This window comes from Carcharhinus amblyrhynchos, chromosome 25, assembly GCF_965287045.1.
Source record: "Carcharhinus amblyrhynchos chromosome 25, sCarAmb.v2.hapA, whole genome shotgun sequence".
NCBI classification, from domain to species: domain Eukaryota; kingdom Metazoa; phylum Chordata; class Chondrichthyes; order Carcharhiniformes; family Carcharhinidae; genus Carcharhinus; species Carcharhinus amblyrhynchos.
Window position 1 is genome coordinate 20,082,862 of NC_137348.1, and position 19,554 is coordinate 20,102,415.

The following is a 19,554-nucleotide window of genomic DNA, read 5'->3' on the forward strand; positions in this document are numbered from 1 at the left end:
TTGCAGCACCTGGCACCTCGGGGCGGGGGGGTACCCACTCTCGGTGGCTGTGAAATTGACGGCTGCTTTAAACCTTTATGCCACCGGGTCCTTCCAGATCCCCAGTGGATCTATGTGGCATTTCGCAACTGTGTGAACGAGGTCACGGATGCCCTGTATGCCCCAGGCTGGCCAGTATCTTAAATTTGACTTGGACCAGGACCAACAGGAAGCCTGGGCTGCAGAATTCGCAGCCATTATGGAGATGCCAAATGTGCAGGGGCTTAGAGACTGCACCCATGTCCTCAAGGCCCTGCTTCAAACTCCATGATGATTCATTAATAGAAAGGGCTTCCATTCCCTCAATGTGTAATTGATGTGCAATAAGATGAACATCATGCGCACCAGTGACAGACACACTGGCAGGGTGCATGACAGCTTCATCTTGAGAAGCTCAGTCTTTGAAGAGGAGCCCAGGCTGCAGGGATGGCTGTGGGTAACATGGGGTACCCGCTGATGATGCCTGTGCGAAGGCCTGAGACCTGATATAATGAGGCCCACGTTGCCACCCTTTCAATAGTGGAGAGGTGCATAAGGCTCCTCAAAATGCAGTTCAGGTGCCTGGACTGTTCTGGTGGGGCCCTACAATATAGCTCCCTGATATCTTCCCGCATTGTGATGATGTGCTATGCCCTTCACAACCTGGCGCAGCAGTGAGGTGATCTTTTGGAGAAGGATGTGGAGGCCAAACGGCCAGGCATTGCTGGGGAAGAGGCCGCCCAGCAGGAAGAGGAGGAGGAGGACAACGCTGAGCAACACCACCCAGGTGCTGGAAGGCTGGCAGCAAGGATCAGGCATGTGAGGGTGGCAAGGGTGGCCCTGATTACTAGGCGCTTTGCTCACTAGGGGCTTGTCTTGCTGCACATGTTCCATTCTGCTCCCCCCCCACCCCGCCCCCTACTCCCCCAAAGTTCTACTATCTCCTGCAATGTTGTAACACCAGACTGGTGAGCTTGGATATGCTGTATTAGCAAGTTTCTTTGGCAGGCAGGAGGGCGATGATGACTCACTAAGCACCATTATGATGATGCCCTGGTGCAAACTACCTGAGCTCCACATTGTTGCTGGCACCTGGGCCCACATCTGTGTAGTGGGTAAGGGATCAGTAAACCTCCATATAGAGTCTCAGAGTAAGTAGGGTAGGGGAGGGGAGGGAATCTCTCATGGGTTCTGCAGATGCCATGCCTTCATTTTCTCAGTGACACACTGTTGAGGGGCCTTCCCCACTGACATCAGCATGAAGGATCCATCAGCCATGCTGACTGGGCCATGCTCTGCGACTCCTCAGCCATGACCTTCTGTGACTGGGCCACATTCTCATGGGCTGCTGCCGTTGCCCGCTATGTCTTTGCACTGTCCCGCTGGCTCTCCTGCAAGTTCTCGGGCCTCTTAGCCATGGCCGCAGAATCTAGAAAAACCTGTTGAGTCCCTCAACTGTGGCCTTCTGGGACTCTGCTGTGGCCTGCGTTGACTCGGCTATCACTTGGAGCCTGCCACTCATGGCGAGGATTCACTGCCCCAGACTTTCCACCATGTACGCCACCCTTGCGGTGTTGGCCTGGGAGCCATACAAGACAGGCAATAGCTGGTCTACCTGATAGCTTTGGGACTCTGCGAGGCTGTTGGAATGTTGGTCCAGTGTGACCATCAGCCTCTCCTGCAGTCCCTGACTCTTTTGTTGTATCTCCAGCAGTTGAGAGAGAAGTGATCTCAGAGACCCAGATGTAGCCTGAGGCCTGCTGAGTCCTTGCCTCTGGCAGGCCCCCGTGAGGCCTTGGATATTCCCTCCTCCAACCACTGTACATCAGCAGATGTGTTGTGCTCACACAGAGTGACCCAGATGCTTCACCACTAATTGGACCCACCAATGTGAAAGTCTCTGGGATGGTGAGTTGTGAGGTGGAAACTAATGCCTTTGATGTCCCTTCATCCGCTTCCTCCATCTTTGGAGCTGCAGGGACTAGATGGGCGGGGGCAGCAGTGGGAGACACGATGCCAGATGGCCCCACAGCGTCCGGGCCCCTTCCTGCAACATAGGACTCAAGGTTAAGTGCAAGGGAGGGACAGGAATCTGGGATGCAAGAAACTTGATTTCTTCATTGAACATAGAACAAACCACAAAGAAAATTACAGCACAGGAACAGGACCTTTGACGCTCCACGCTTGCACTGACCATGCTGCCCATCTGAATTAAGCCCCCCTATCCTTCTGGGGTCCACATCCCTTTATTCCCATCCTATTCGTGCATTTGTCAGGACGCCCCTTAAAAGTCACTATTGCATCTGCTTCCATAACCTCCCCCAGCAGCGAGTTCCAGGCACACCACTCTCCGATAAAAAAAACTGCCTTGTACATCTCCTTCATACCTTGCCTCTCTCACCTTAAACCTGTGCCCCCAGTAATTGACTTAAATTGAGCAGAGGATTGACAGGTGCTCACTTCTCCACTCAAGGCCAACCATGCTGTCGCTGATGGCCCGGATGTCCTCCTCTCCCTGCAAAGATCAGGTTCACCATCTCCTCTTCCGATAGTTATGGGCAGACTTTTCCTATGGGGACAGGAGTCATGAAAAAAATGATGGCATGACTCCTGCAGAGTATCGGGGATGGTCCTCAGCAGGCAAGCGATGTGATTCTCTTTGTGGGGGGGGGGGGGGGGTGAGGAAAGAGGTGCCTGGGGGTCAGGGATGGGAAGCATGCAGGGTGCTGGGGCTGCGTGTATCTGGGGGAAGATGCTAGATGGGGATAAACACTCATCCTTGCTGCCTGGATGAGGTAATTGACCTTTCTTTGGCAATGCTTGCCTGTTCTCTTGCCTCCACATTGTCCAGCAACCTGGTGAGGTCTAAATCCACAAGTCTGGGGGCTACCTAAAAAATACGTTTTCCAGCATTTCCAGCCTGTCTTTCCATTCTGGGGGTTTTATGGAGCTGCTCCTTGTTAGGGCAAATCAGCTGCAGGCAGTTTGGGAGAGCAAGTTAAATGCAGTTTTTTTGTTACCATTGAGGGGAAAGCAAGTGAACACTTGCAGGTGTGCTGAGGGAGGGATGGGGGAATCTGTGCCTCTGAGATGATTGGAGACAGGGGAGAAAGAGGGAGGTGTCAGGCAGCCATTGGAGCCAGGGGTAGATGGGGACCATATGGAGGTGGTTCTAGGGGCGGGGGGGTGAAACGACTGTTGCCACTCTGCTTGCGATCAGCGGGGGAGGGTGGGACCATTGCCACTCTGTCTGTAATCGGTTGGGGGGGAGAGGTGGTGTTACTGTCACTCTGCGTGTGATTGGTGGGGGAGGGGGGCATTGGTTTGGGTGGCAGGACCGCGATCGGTCTCGGTGGCGGGGTGATAGGGGAAAAGGGAGTCAGTAATGTTGGAGGAGGGATCAAATGTCCCTGGGGGCTGGGGGATGTATTATCTGGCCAGGGAAGGATCTGGCTGGGGAGCTGCTCTTAAAATTTTTCTTCGCATGCGCAGTCGGAGACTCTGATTGGAGCTGCAGGCTTTCGGGCATGTTAAGCCCCGCTCACAGGCTTCTGCAGTGAGCAACAGACCTGCTCAAAGTTTTTCAACAAGAATATGTATGGGGGGCCTGAAAATGTGTCCAAAAAACAGATCTGAAACTCTCCCAATTCTACGCCCATCCAGCACTTTGGCAAAAAATGGTAAAATACCATCCTATGGGCAGAATTTTCTATTTTTCAGACTATGTACCCACGCTGGCAGGGAAACAGAAGTGTTTCGTACTGGCACTGGGAGCACTTGTCAGGTGGGTTTCCACCACCTGAAAGATGCTAATGTGCTCATTTCCAGAAACCTGTCATCCAGTCCTGCTGTTCTAAGAGCAGATAGGCCCCCCCCCACCCCCAAAACATGAAAATGCATCTCAAGTTCTTCCATTGATATTACCTGCAACGTTGGCATTCACTCAAAGCCTGATTTACAGCCTGTGGTTTTGTCAGAAGGAATAAATAGTTTAACTTCCTCTTTTGCAAATCACTTGAGACGCATTCAAACGTGGAAGAAAAAGTCAATAAATGCAGCTGTCAACGGAGACCTCTTTCACAGCTGAACTTTGAAATTGACAAATCAAGGCTCTATAGTCAAATAAAGAGGGTTTCAAAGATTTTAGCTTGTTTGGAAACCTTAGAAACCTCATATAAAGCTGCATGCATACATTGGGGCTGGGTGCACAGCTGTACAGAATGGAACTGTACTGACCCCCCCCCCCCCACCCACACGAAATTAACATCTCCTCTCTGTCAGAGGACTTCAAAGAGTTCATACCTACAGCTTCTGATAGAGTGGAAAGGGAATCTCTGCTACAAAAAGGAGTGCTGCGGTGATTTAAAAGTCTGCCAGGTGACCAGACATTAAAGTGACCCAACCACTTCAAAATTTTTTCAGCTGACAAGCTGGGACGCAGATGTTGATCACAGAGCTGCCTGAAATCATCATGCCAGGGTGATCTTCAGGTCTGCCAGTGCTAGAAGAGACAGTCCAGCCACGACATTCCAATTCAAGGGAAAAGTGGCGAAGTCAACATCTTGCCCCCAGCCCAAGCCCACTCAAATCCAAGACCGTTGAGGGGCTGTTGCGCTGGAGACTGGCAGTGGCAAAGGGCAAATTGCCACTGGACATACCTCCTTGAGCTCCCTCAGGGTTCAAGACACCAGTCCAGGGTGTAAGTGCCAGAGTGCAGTGTACCATTGGCATTGCCAAGATGCATGGCTTGAATGGGGGACCTGAATGTGGAGGGGCTGAGTTGGGGTCTGTTGGGGGAGGGGGCTTGAGTAGGGGGTCTGAGGAGAGGTCGAGTTGGGTCACTGTCATGCCTACGTTGCATGGGCCGTGATGTGAGTGGGAGGACACCCCTATCTTCTGAGGGGGTTGGTGGTGCTCGCCTGGACCATTGGGATTCAGCATACCATGTTCTCATGTGGTTAACAACGGTAAAACCTGCCCAGTATTATTCCAGCTTGGGGGACCGGATGAATAGTGAGGGGCTGATGAATGGGCCATCAAATCTGCTAACTGTATTAAAATTAGCTAGTTTGCATAATTATTAGGTTGCCACCCACTGTGGCTGGGAAACTGATCGGGGCCGTCAGCTGGGGTTGAATGAATCCCGACATCCCTCACGCCCACTGGGAATTCCTGAAGGTCAGAAGTGGGATGTTCGCTGATGATTGCACGATGTTCAGCACCATTCGTGACTCCTCAGATACTGAAGCAGTCCATGTTCAAATGCAACCAGATCTGGACAACATCCAGGCTTGGGCTGAGAAGTGGCGAGTAACATTCAAAAATGCCAAGCAATGACCATCACCAATTAGAGACACTCTAACCACACCCCTTGACATTCAGTGGTGTTACCATCACTGAATCCCCCACTGTCAATATCCTTGGGGTTACCATTGATTAGAAACTCAACTGCCACATAAACACACTGCCTACAAGAGCAGGTCACAGGCTAGGAATACCTCAACGAGTAACTCACCTCCTGAATCACAGAGCCTGTCCACCATCTACAAGGCACAAGTCAGGAGTGTGATAGAATACTCTCCATTTGCTTGGGTGGGTGCAGCTCCAACAACACTCAAGAAGCTTGACACTATCCATGATAAAGCAGCCCGCTTGATTCACACTACATCTGCAAACATTCAATCCTTCAACCACCGATGTTCAGCAGCAGCAGTGTGTACTATCTACAAGATGCACTGCAGCAATTCACCAAAGATTCTTCAACAGCACCTTCCAAACCCACAACCACTTCCATCTAGAAGGACAAGGGCAGCAGATATGTGGGAGCACCACCACGTGCAAGTTCCCCTCCAAGACACTCACCATCCTAACTTGGAAATATATCGCTGTTCCTTCACAGTCACTGGGCCAAAATCCTGGAATTCCCTCTCTAATGGCATTGTGGGTCAACCCACAAAACATAGACTGCAGCAATTCCAAGAAGGCAGCTCACCACCATCTTCTCACCTTAGAGGTAGAGAGATTCTTCCCGCTTAGAAAGGATAGCAGGACTAGAGGACACAGCCTCAAGATAAGGGGGGGGGGGTGCAGTTTAGATCAGAGTTGAGGAGGAACTTCTTCACTCAAAGGATGGTGAATCTCTGGAATTCTCTGCCCGTTGAAGTGGTGGAGGCTACCTCGCTAAATATATTTAAGTCATGGGTAGATAGGTTTTTGATGGACAGGGGAATTAAGGGTTATGGGGAGAAAGTGGGAAAGTGGAACTGATCCACTTCAGATCAGCCATGATCTTACTGAATGGCGGGGCAGGCTCGAAGGGCTAGATGGCCTACTCCTGCTCCTATTTCTTACGTTCTTCTCAAGGGCAACTAGGGATGGGCAATAAATGCTGGCCAGCCAGCAACACCCATGTCTCATAAATGAATAAAAAAATTCAAATATTTAGCAGATGCCCAATTCAGCAGGGCATCAGTTTTCCTGCCAGCCATCTAAGGAGGGCAGTAAATCGCCCCCTTTCTCTGATAAAAATTTTCTCCAGGATCCTTGCTTTATTCATCTTTAATTGACGTTTATTTGTGATTTTAATTTTAAAGAAACCACAATGAAAACATTTTGGTGAACTGCATTTTTAAATAGTTTAAGGACATACAGAATGAAACAAAATTGTTTGAAGTGTTGTTGTGCCTGCCGCACAGTCTGTTTTAATCCTTATACAGTGGACAAATAACTACAAGTAGATGTCTTGTTAGTACAACCAGTACTTATTTAAGACACACAATCAACAATCACTCACCTAACCAACAATACATTATCTTACAGAAAATACTAGAGTTCAAGTCCAACACGAGACCTTAACTTAACTTTGCGTGACTGGCAAGTACCCAAAGAGATATTGGCCTTTGTCTGTGCACTGGTCTTGGTCGTCCTCTGCATAGTCATAGTCAAAGAAATTATAGACCGGTGAGCCTTACTTCTGCTGTGGGCAAAGTTTTGGAAAGGATTATAAGAGATAGGATTTATAATCTTCTAGAGAGAAATAATTTGATTAGGGATAGTCAACACGGGTTTGTGAAGGGTAGGTCGTGCCTCACAAACCTTATGAGTTTGTGAAGACGGTGACCAAAGAGGTGGATAAGGTAAAGCAGTTGACATGGTGCATATGGATTTCAGCAAAGCGTTTGATAAGGTTTCCCATGGTAAGCTACTGCAGAAAATACGGATGCATGGGATTGAGGGTGATTTAGCGGTTTGGATCAGGAATTGGCTAGCTGATAGAAGACAGAGGGTGGTGGTTGATGGGAAATATTCAGCCTGGAGTTCAGTTACTAGTGGAGTACCGCAGGGATCTGTTTTGGGGCCACTGCTGTTTGTCATTTTTGTCAATGACCTAGATGAGGGTGTAGAAGGATGGGTTAGTAAATTTGCAGATGACACTAAAGTCGGAGGAGTTGTAGACAGTAAGGATGGATGTTACAGTTTGCAGAGGGACATAGATAAGCTGCAGAGCTGGGCTGAGAGGTGGCAAATGGAGTTTAATGCAGAAAAGTGTGAGGTGATTCACTTTGAAAGGTGTAACAGGATTACAGAGTATTGGGCTAATGGAAGGACTCTTGGTAGTGTGGATGAGCAGAGATATCTTGGTGTACATGTGCATAGATCCCTGAAAGTTGGCACCCAGGTTGATAAGGCTGTTAAGAAGGCATATGGTGTGTTAGCTTTTATTGGTAGAGGGATTGAATTTCGGAGCCGTGGGATCATGTTGCAGCTGTACAAAACTCTGGTGCGGGCGCACTTGGAGTGTTGTGTACAGTTCTGGTCGCTGCATTAGAAGAAAGATGTGGAGGCACTGGAAAGGGTGCAGAGGAGGTTTACCAGGATGTTGCATTGTATGGTGGGAAGGTCTTATGAGGAAAGACTGAGGGACTTGAGATTGTTTTCGTTAGAGAGAAGAAGGTTAAGAGGTGACCTAAATGAGGCATACAAGATGATCAGAGGATTAGATAGGGTGGACAGTGAGAGCCTTTTTCCTTGGATGGTGATGGCTAACACGAGGGGACATAACTTTAAATTGAGGGGTGATAAATATAGGACAGATGTCAGAGGTAGGTTCTTTACTCAGAGGGTAGTAAGGGCGTGGAATGCCCTGCCTGCAGCAGTTGTGGACTCGCCAACTTTAAGGGCATTCAAATGGTCATTGGATAGGCATATGGATAATATTTGAATAGTTTAGGTTAGAGGGTCATTAGATTGGTTCCACTGGTCGGCGCAACATTGAGGGCCCAAGGGCCTGTACTGCGCTGTAATGTTCTATGTTCTAGTCTGGTCCTTTTGTCTGGTCTGGCATTCTGGCTCTGGTCTTCCTTCTTTCTCAGGTGTGGTGGCTCTCCTCGTGCCGGTCGTCGCTGGCGATGGTCACCTGTGTTGTAGCTTGTCCATGGGGTCAGAGAGAGATTCTTGGTTGTGCAGCACCCTTTACACCCCATTGGGTTTTGCGCTCCTTTTGGCCATTGCCAATCAATCAATTGGGACTTGTTCACCCCGATCGATAAAGTCCAATCGGATGCCTCCACACCAATCTCTGGATGTATCCCCAACGACCATATCTGCAGATGCTGGGGGCATGTAGGGTTCACACCTCCCTCCCAAGTAAGGGGTTGCGGCACCCTTATGTCTGGTAAGCAACCCAGTTTGACCAGAAAGTCTCGTTTGTCCTGGTGATGACCCATATTCTGTGTATTCGCCAGCCTGGGTTGCAGCCTGTTTAACTTTGTCTTTAAGGCTGCAGCTTGTCGTTTTAGTTCTTCCCAATTGTCCCGGAGTGCTTTACACATCACCATTTTAGATGGCCCGTTTGGCGACAGCGTGCTACAGATTAAAGATCAGGAGGGAATAGGCAGACTAGTGGAATGAAGCAGACATGCCAGGAGCATGACTAGGCATACCTAAAAATGAAAGGAAAATACTGCAGATGCAAGAAATCTGATATAAACACAGAAAATGCTAGAAAAATACAGCATGTTTGGTAACATCTGTGGAGAGTGAAGCAGAGTTAACATTTTGAGTCTGTATGACCCTTCTTCAGACCAGCTCCAAAGAAGAGTTATACAGACTCGCAATGTTAATTCTGTTTCTCTCTCTACAGATGCTGCCAGACCTGCTGGGTTTTTCCAACATTTCCTGTTTTTATTACCCAAAAATGAGTTGCCAACCTAGCGAAGCTACACTACAGGATTGCATGTCATACAACAGAAGCAGCATATGTTTAAGATAGAGCTAGGTGCCCCATAACTAACATATCAAATCAAAGCTCTGCAGTCTTGCCACGTCCACTTGTGAATGATAATATGAACAAACGAATTATGAGCAAGAATAGTCCACTTGTCCTTCAAGTTTGTTCCACTATTCAATGAGATCATGGCTAATCTGATTGTAGTCTCAGCTCCACATTCCCACCTTTCCCCAATAATCTTTGACTGCCTTGGTTATCAATAATCTATCCAACTCTGTCTTAAACATATTCAAAGATTCTGCTTCCACTGCCTTTTGAGAAGAATTCCAAAGATTCGTGCCTCAGAGAAAAAAATACTTCTCGTCTGTTTCTAAATAGGGAAATCCTTTAATTTTAAACAATGGCCCTGAGTACAAGCTTCTCACACAACAGGAAACATCCTCTTCATGTAAACCCTATCAAAACCCCTCAGGATTTTATGGGGGCGATTCTCCCACTCATTGCGCTGCTCTTACAGTGCAGCAGGCCAGGAGATTCAAGCACAGGCTGTTTAGTGGGCTTCCCGTTGGACGCCACGGCCTCCATGAGTCTCACGGTGCCGTCAGTTCCGTACCAATTTTTGGCATGGAGCTGTGTAAATTATTCAAATTCTCATTTAAATACAATTTGAACCCCATTAGCGGGCCTGAGACTGAAATCTCCAGGACTGCTATCCCCTACCCCTCCCCCAGCGGGGTTTACAATAGCTTCCCATTTGCGGGAAGCTGGCGGCCTGACCCTATTGGAGTGAAGGGGGGCCATAGAAGGCCCCCAGATGGTTGTGGGTATTGGGGACAGTGCCCCAGGCATTGCCAGCCCTGGTGCCCTGGCACTGCCCAGGGGTAAAGTGCCAATGCCCAGAGGGCATTGGGCAGTGCCAAGGGAGTGGGTCCCAGTGGAGGTAGGGCTTATATTCAGCTTGAATCTTGCGCTTCAAATCTTCTAGTTCAGCTCTGATGCAAAATTTCCTCTAGAATAGTTCATTTACTTCTTGCAATTTTTTTTTGTGTTACCTCAGATAGATTTTATTTGTTTTCCTCCAAATCATTTATATATATTACAAACAGTAAAGGTCCTAGCACTGATCCCTGAGGAATGCTACTAATCATAGCCATCCATTCAGAAATGCACCATTGACTACTACTCTGTCTTCTGTGACTGAGCCAGTTCTGTATCCATCATGTCAATTCATCCCTGATCCCATGCGACTTCACCTTCTGTACCAGTCTGCCATGAGAGACCTTGTCAGATACCTTACTGAAGTCCATGTAGACAATGTTCACTGCCCTACCCTCATCAATCATCTTTGTCACTTCCTCAAAAAACTCGATCAAGCTAGTGAGACACGACCTCTCCTTCACAAAACCATGTTGCCTCTTGCTAATATGTCACTTATTTCCAGGAAGGAGTAGATCCTGTCTCGAAAAATCCTCTCCAATAATTTCCCTACCACTGATGTAAGGCTCACTTGTAATTACCTGGATTATCTTTGCTACTCTTCTTAAACAAAGGAACAACACTGGCTTTTCTCCAATCCTCTGGGACATCCCCTGAAGTCATGATGTGGAGATGCTGGCGTTGGACTGGGGTAAACACAGTAAAAAATCTCACAAAACCAGGTTAAGTTCAACAGGTTTATTTGGTAGCAAATGCCACTAGCTTTCAGAGCGCTACTCCTTTGTCAGGTGATTGGGAGATCTGTGAGTGGCAGATCTCCACTCACCTGACGAAGCAGCTGCGCTCCAAAAGCTAGTGGTATTTGCTACCAAATAAACCTGTTGGATTTTAACCTGGTGTTGTGAGACTTCTTACTATGATCTCCCTTGTAGCCAGTGAAGATATAAAGATTTCTCTCAAGGCCCCAGCAATTTCCTCCTTTGCCTCTCTCAGTATTCTGGGGTATATCCTATCAGACTCTGGGGACTTTTCATCTTTATCATTTTCAAAACCTCTAATACCTCCTCCTTTTTGATCTCAACATGATCCCAAACTACCTACACATCCTTCCCCAGACTCATCATCCACCAAGTCCTTCTCTTTGGTGAACACTGACACAAAGTATTCATTTAATATCTCATGTATTTCCTCTGGCTCCACCCATAGATTCCCTCCCCTGTTCTTGAGTGGGCTGACCTTCTCCCTGGCTACCCTCCTGCTCTTTATATATGTAGTAAAAGCCTTGGGATTATCCTTATCCTGCTGGCCAATTACTTTTCCCCCTTTTAGCCCTCCTGACTCCTTGCTTAAGTTTGTTTCTACTTTCCTTGCTTCATGTGTTCCCAGCCTCCTAGCCTTGACAAATACTTCCTTTTTCTCTTTGACTAGGCTCACAATATGTCTCGTTATCCAAGGCTCTCAAAACTTGCCATACTTATCTTTCATCCTTTTAGGAACATGCTGGTCCTGAATTCTGATCAACTTGCACTTGAAAGCCTCCCTCATGCCAGATGTTGATTTGCCCTCAAACATCTGCTCCCAATCTACATTCTTCAGTTCCTGATTAATATTGTTGTAATTAGCCTTCCCCTAATTTAGCATCTCTACCTGAGGACTACACTTATCTTTAAGGTAGTGATGGATAAAGATAAGTGTAGTCCTCAGGTAGAGGACCACAATTCAGTAAACTTTAAGGTACTGATGGATAAAGTTTACTGAATTGTGGTCACTGTTCCCCAACTGCTCTCCTACTGAAATGTTGACTACCTTGCCAAGCTCATTACCTAATACCAGGTTCAACACAGCCCCTTCCCTGGTTGGACTATCTACATACGGTTTCAAGAAGCCCTCTGGATGCTCCTTACAAAGTCTGCTCCATCCATATCCCTAGCACTGAATGAGTCCAAGTCAATGTAGGGGAAGTTAAAATCACCACAACAACAGTAACTTTTATACCTTGCCAAAATCTGTCTCCATATCTGTTCCTCTAACTGGTGTTGGCTTTGGGAGGCCTACAGTCAACCCCAACATTGTGACTACACCTTTCCTATTCCTGCGTTCTACCCATATTGCCTCACTGTATGAGCCCTCCAAGGTGTCCACCTTGTTAAGCTGTGATAGTTTCCTGACTCATTAGCATAATTTCCCCACCACTTTTACATCTCCTGGTGCTATTCAGATCAAGTTCATGGGCCAAATTTACTGTCCCACACCCTATGAATCCCATGGTATGTGGGGCGGGAAATTTTCCACCCTCTGACTGGAATGTCCAATGGGAATTTCCCATCCTGCCGCAGTGAACGGCGGTTTGGCTGGCCAGCAAATTCTCTGACCAGGCTACAGCGGGAGCGTGGCGTGAACAGCAGGTAAGATCACGCCTTCTGGCTTTCCAGCAGGCATGAACACTTACCCTAAAGCTTATGAATTGTGGTCACCTAAGGGTAGGATTTTCCAGCCGTGTGTTCGCCCCAAGGCTGGAAAATCCTGCCTGAGGTCAAGGGACCATTGCATGGAAAATTCCCACCCTAAGACAGTTTGTTTGGGAACAATTCCGCCCGCTGGACAGAAAAGAAAATCAGCCGGGTGTGATCTCCCTCCTCTTTATTCCCTGCCGGGGAGCTGGTTTGTACCTTATTACGCGGCGCAGCCTGATTCCCGCTAATTCCTCTGAAGCTCGGTAAAGTCCTTCGCCTGCGGTTAATATCTGCGCATTTTTCCATCAGGTTTCCGCTCTTCGGGAGGGGGCAGTTGTTATCATCTGGTCCGAGCGGCGGAACCACCGAGCAGACTGAGTGCTCACGAATGGTCGTTGGTAGAAACCGCTCGAGCGTGTTCGCGGTCACCATGGTAACCGCGCTCGAGCGTGTTCGCGGTCGCCATGGTATTCGCGCTCGAGCGTACTAACGGACGCCCGGTTTGAATTTAGCCTTTATTTGCATTCAGGGTGGGGACTGATTCAAATAAAGAGTGCCACTGTCACTTTATTAAGTGCATTTCTCTGGGCACATCAACTTATACCTCGAAAATGTAAGTTTCAAATTTGGAACTGATAAAGAAAAATCCCCGATGTTCGCGCGAACTGTCGATGAGGTGATTGCGAGGGAGGCTCATCTCCAGTTGTGTCCATTGCCCTTTCTCCCTTTCATCCCTCTCCTCACGTTTTGCATCCCTCCCCCCAACCCAATGAGCTAAAGCTGCCTGTCGTACATTTTGTCACAAATGGTCATTTTTCACACAGCTCTGAGAAAATAGAAGCTACGGGGGTGGTTTTCCGACCTCGTGGTGCCGATCCTGGAAAATGGAGCGCAGGCTGAAAAATCATTTTCCTGCCCAAGCGCCAAACGATTTGCAATCGTCCCGGTCCCCCTTCTTCAAATGCCGCAAACCAGAGGGCATGAGGCCGATTAGCACGTTTAAAGTAACTTCTAAATATGTACAGCCCGTTTGGCACCCAGCTCCGGGAATCTTAGAATCATAGAATCCCTACAGGAAAAAAGGGGCCATTTGACCCTTCGAGTCTGTACCAATCACAATCCCATCTAGGCCCTATTCCTGCAACCGGACACATTTACCCTGCTAATTCCCCTGACACTAGGGTCAATTTTAGCATAGCCAATCCACCTAATCTGCACATCTTTGGATTGTGGAAGGAAACCGGAGCATCCAGAGGAAACCCACACAGACATGGGGAGAAAGTGCAAATTCCACACAAAGCGTGACCAAGGCCAAAATTGAACCTGGGTCCTTGTGAGGCAGCAGTGCCCATTGGGCAGTGCCTACATGGCACTCAGGCACTGCCCACTGGACACCGTGACATGCATACAGAGCACCCTAGTACTGCCTACTGGATACCATAACTGTGGGGGTGGGGTCTGAGTGGGTGTGGGGCTATGATGAGGGCAAGGGAAGCTCTGCAGGTAGGGGGGGAGCGCTCTGCAAAGGGGGCTCTGCAGAAGGGGAGACAAGATGGGAGCTCTGTGAAGGGAGGCAAGGGGGGCTCTGCAGGTGGAGGTCTCTGCACGGGGGAGTTCTGCAGACTGGGGAGTCAGGGGGAGCTCTGCATGGGTAGATAAGGGAGGAGCTCTGTAGGGAGAAGGCAAGGGGAAGCTCTGCACAGGGGAGGCAAGGAAGCAGCTCTGCAGGAGGGAGATCTGAAAGGGGATGATAAGGGGGAGCTCTGAAGGGGGAGGCAAGGGGGAGTTCAGCAGAGGGAGAGCTATGCAGGGAGGAAGCTCTGAAACAGGGGATTATCAACAGAATGGTGCGCAAGAAGGGTGATCATCTGAGGGGGGGAATGATTGGCAAAGGGGATGATTGGCAATGGGGGCAGGTTGACACAGGACCTGATTGGCAGATGTGGTGAGACCAGCAAAGCAGGGGGCATGGAGGGTGAGCGTGGAGCAGCCGTGATGGTGGACTCATCAGGAGGGTCCTGATGCCCCAATGCCATCGAGTGTTATTGACACTGATAATGATGAGGGGAAGGTGGGAGGTGGTCTCCCAATTCACTGGGAGATGTCTCAGCTGTGGCCACAGTGCGGGATGGGAGGGTTGCAAGGGTGCAGTGGCTTGGGAGGGCTCGTGCTGGACTGGAAACCCTGCAACAGGGGGTCACCACTGCTTTGGGACTCACGTTGCGCACATTCCCGCTGCCCACTGAACAACTCCCAAGAGTTTGCATATGAAATTGACCCCCAGCCACATATTGGGGGTCTCCATGATTACCCTGCCACCTGTCTGCTGGACAGGCTCTGTGGCTGATTGCTGACATTCCATCCTGCTAACTAACCAGCAACAGCTCTGTCAGCTGTTGTCCCAATCGAGGGAACTTGGCAGGTGCAAGACCAGCCTGGGCCAGAGGCTGCAGCAGGAGGACAGGGGCCACCTGTTTGGGCCAGGAGGCAGGGCCAGGGCACAGAGAAGATGGCAGTTCAGGACATGCATATCCTTTAATGAGCTGACAGATGCCATGTGCCACCGTAGATACAGCACCTGTGTCAGGTTTTGCAGACATGGCACCTCAAAGGACAGGGGAACACATGCTCCTGGTGGCAGTGAAGGTTATGGCAGCTCTCAACTTCTACGTAACCAAGTCCTTTCAGGTTGCCAGTGGGGGCCTCTGTGGGATGTGTCTGCAAAGTGACAGAAGCCCTATTCACCAGGGAAGGCCTGTATATCAATTTCAACCTGGGCCAGTTCTAGCAGGAAGCCTAGGTTGCAAGCGTTGCTGCCATTGTAGGCATGCCAAAGGTACCGGAGCTGATCGATTGCATGCATGTTGCCCTGCGGTCCCCAAAATATCATACATTGTTGTTTGTCAACAGAAAGGGGTTCCACTTTCTGAACGTTCAGATCGTATGTGACCACAGAATGAACATTATGATCTGGGAACTATACATGATAGCTTCCTCCTGCAGAGCTCAGACATCTCCAGGCTGCTGGGATGGCTCATAGGGGACAAGGAGTGCCCACTAAGTACTTGGCTGGTGATGCCACTGTGGAGGCCAGAGACTGAGAAGAGACCTGATACAATGAAGTCCACACAGCTAACCAGTCCATTGTGGAGTGGAGCTTGGGTTCTGAAAGATGTGGTCCCATTGCCTGGATTGCGCTGGCGGGGCATTCCAGTACAGCCCCTAGAGTGACTCCTGCATTGAGGTGGTCAGCTTTGTGCTCTACAACATGGCGCAGCAGTGGAGAGATTTTCTGCAGGAGGAGGAGGAAGGAGAGCAGGCAGACACCTCTGAGGATAGGGGGCCTATGAGGATGTGGAGGAGGAGGTAGCTGAGGAGGAGCCGGGGGATGTGGAGGACATGTAGTGGCAAGGTCTGACAGGGCAGGGCAACGAGGGAAGCCGTCATCACCACAAGATTGTACAACTGGGGATATGGGGGTGTGCGATCCATCACCTCCTAACACCAGCCCCTGGAGCCAGCAACCCCACTCCCCTACGCATGTCCGTACACCACCACCACCACCACCTCCTCCCTCCCCCATTGACATCACATCAGAGTGATAGCCTTCGGTTAACTGTGTTAGTGAGTTACTGGTCCAGGCAGGAGGGTGATAATGACTTGCCATGTGGCACACTGTGATGCAGACCCAGTGCTACTCAAGTCTGACTCCTGCTGTACACTGGTGCCTAGGCCCACATCTGAGTGATGGTTGGTGGCACAAACTGTCAGGGGTGGGATGGGGCTGCTTAGGGTGAGGGGCAGCATGGTCCCAGGGACAGGCAGGTGATGGAGATGCCCTGTCAGTTTTTCTGACACAGTGGGCCTACAGAGCACCCACGGCTTGGACAGCTTAAGATGAGCACTTGGAGATCCACACCAGTCAGGAGTCTAGCACAAGTCCTGCAAAATGGGGATCACATACTTGGTTGGCTGAAGGGCCTCTCCTGTGCATCATGATGCTCTGAGCTGCTCCGTTTGAGAGGTGAATGACAGACAGATTAGTCACAGCTGTGAGGAGCAATAACATTTATTGGTGAAACAAGTAGGAGCAATAACATTAAGTGGTGATATTTAACAGTGCAACGTGATTCTAAACAGTACCTATTTTCAATGCAGCCCTTCACTTGTGCCCTCTAGGTGACCTTACAACTTCTTACTCTTAGGAACCCTAGGTATCAGCCTGCATATTCATCAAAGGTGGAGCAGTCAGCTGCATTCCATGTCCCATAGCCTATGATGCCCTTGGCGGGTGTCCCCAGGAGGGCAGGGACCTGGGCGGCCCCATTTGGCTTTCTGGTGTCACAGATACATTCGTGCCACCCTGTTATCCCGCCGCCATGAGATGCACTGGTGTCAGGAAGAGGGGATTTGGAAGGCTTGGCGATGGTGGGAGTGTCCCAGTTGGAAGGCCTGACACATGGACACATGGAAGGCCCGACATATTTGAATTTTCTGAATGATAGTTTCTTGTTTTATTTTTATTTGTTCATGGTAATAAGGCCATAATGTATTGCTTTTCCCTAACTGACCTTGAGAAGTTTGTGATGAAGTTGTCTGTTTCCTAAAGCAACTTACGTGCCAAGGCAACCATAGTGTGGCTTAAAGGGAAAGAAGAGATGAACGCATTTTTCAGTTTGTAATCCCTAACATGCACCAGTCAAAAATGGGATTATCAGCATCTGGTTCATTCAGAAGATTAATATTGTTTAGGGAATTGGTTATATTCATTGCCTAGAGGGTGGATAGTTTAGATTGTACATAATATAGACTTTACAGCTATGTAGCATTTTCAGATAATAAAACATTATTATAACAAATATCTTTTCATCTCAAAGGATTTGAATTGATTTTGCAGTTCTCTAAAAGTATCATGTTAAGGTGGTAGTAGAAAGATGTGGACAGTCAAACATAATGGGGGGGATTTTCTCAAAAATATTAAGTGTTGAACAGGTGAGAGAACAATCGATTTTTTCATCCGCTTTTTCAGTGAAGTAGGTAATGATATTTATGACACTGTGCAATATAGAAGCTGTAGTATGAATCTGGCTGGGGGTTTGGAGTGTCAGCTTGCCTGCTGAGTTCTAGGGGCACTAAGATCTCCCAGTGTACACTGTATACCTACCTGCCACCTATCCATCCCCCACAAAAATCCCCCCCCCAATTGCTGCCTCAGCCGGTAGCCCTCCCCCAATTGTCACCCCGGCCAATTGCCCGCCTCCTAAGCCTGATTGCTGCCACCAATCCTGATCACTGCGTCCATCCTGGGATCACTACCCCCACCCTATTTGCCACCCCCACCAATTCACGCCCTCTCTGCAGTGTTCCCCTCTTCTATCCCCTCCTATGCACCTCCCCCTGCTTCTCCCATCAGGCTCTGTCCCCATCAAGGTCCACTCCATCAGTCCCTGCCCCATGGGCACTGCCCGCCCTGCCCCTGGCCACCCATGGGGCTTTGATGGCCTCTGGTCCCACTAGCAAGGCCACCACAACTTATCCCCATTCATAGGGACCATCGGTGATCCTTGCCGGCCAATCCACCTAACCTGCACACCTTTGGACTGTGGGAGGAAACTGGAGCACCCGGATGAAACGTACACAGAAATGGAGAGAATGTACAAACTGCATACAGTCACCCAAGGCTGGAATTAAACCTGGGTTCCTGGTGTTGTGAGGCAACAGTGCCACCATGCCACCCTGGAGATGGAGATAAAGAGAATTTGTTTTCTCCCTGAGGATCATTAGACTGTGGAATTCTTTTCCCCAGAAAGCAGTGGAATCTGGGTGATTTAATTTATTCAGGGCTTTGTTAGATTTTTGATAAGCCAGTGTTGTGACGCCTGACAAAAGTTGAGTTGAGTTCGCAATCAGATCAACCATGATCTTATTTAAAGGTGGAGTAAGTTTGAAGGGCCAAATGGCCAACCTTCTTCTGCTCCTCAGACCTATCTTTCCATATAACTTTTTGAGAGGCTTGACAAAGTAGGTGCTGTTGGGATTTCTTTCCTCATGGTGGAATTCAGAACCAGGGAGCACAGTTTCAGAATAAAGGATCTCCCATTTAAAACAGAGATTGGGAGTTTTTTTCTGTCAGACGGTTGTTAATTTGTGGAGTTTTCAACCACAGTGGAGCAGTGGAGGCTAGGTCATTGAATATATTCAATTCTGAATTCAAACCCTTCAACCTACCAAAATTATATCAGAAATGAGATTACTTAAACAAATTGTCAATAATCTAAAATCATTTTTTCCTAATTTTTTTTAGCCTAAATGTGATGCTTTGTTTTTAACACTGATATCCAAAGCTCCATGAATTAGCACATCTCATAACATACCAGATATCGGTTGTACATTAGAAACGATTCTGTTCACAGGGTATTACCAACTGTAGTGTTTCCAATATCAGATTATAATTGATGATAATGTAGCACATTAACAGATATGTTTAGTCTTATGTCTATCCTTGTTTCCTCTCAAAGTCGTGGTTATTAAATATGTATTATCACACAAAAACAAAAAAAGCCAATGATTTTGTTTTAGAAAGGTGAAAATACTTGATCTAATTTTTGTAGGTTTTCCCGTGCTTGTGACTTGACACTTGTGTTTATTGATCCTTGATATATAAAAAAATTAATTATTTCTCAATTTTTTTGAGAGCATGGTGGTAAGAAGAAGAAGAAATCAGGTAGCATTCCTTCAGTTAAATTCTTGCTAACTGAAAAGATTGAACAGGTACTCCCTGAGGAAGGGTCTTGAACCTACAGCATTGACTGGCTTCTATTTCTACACAGTTGTTGCCTGACCTGCTGAGTATTTCCATCTTCTTCTGTTTTTGTTTTTTGATTTCTAGCATCTGTTGTGTTTTGCTAATTATTTAGA

General features: G+C 48.3%; 1 protein-coding gene across 1 annotated transcript in view; it reads right to left on the reverse strand.

Annotated features, from left to right (window-relative positions):
- Positions 1-12,971, reverse strand: part of LOC145358291 (uncharacterized) — a 35,401-nt gene extending 22,430 nt beyond the window's left edge. The window contains exon 1 of the mRNA XM_080212190.1: positions 12,853-12,971. Within this exon, the coding sequence (XP_080068316.1) occupies positions 12,853-12,942 (90 nt within the window). The 5' untranslated portion in view covers positions 12,943-12,971. The remainder of the gene's footprint in view (positions 1-12,852) is intronic.
- Between the last annotated feature and the right edge of the window lie 6,583 nt (positions 12,972-19,554).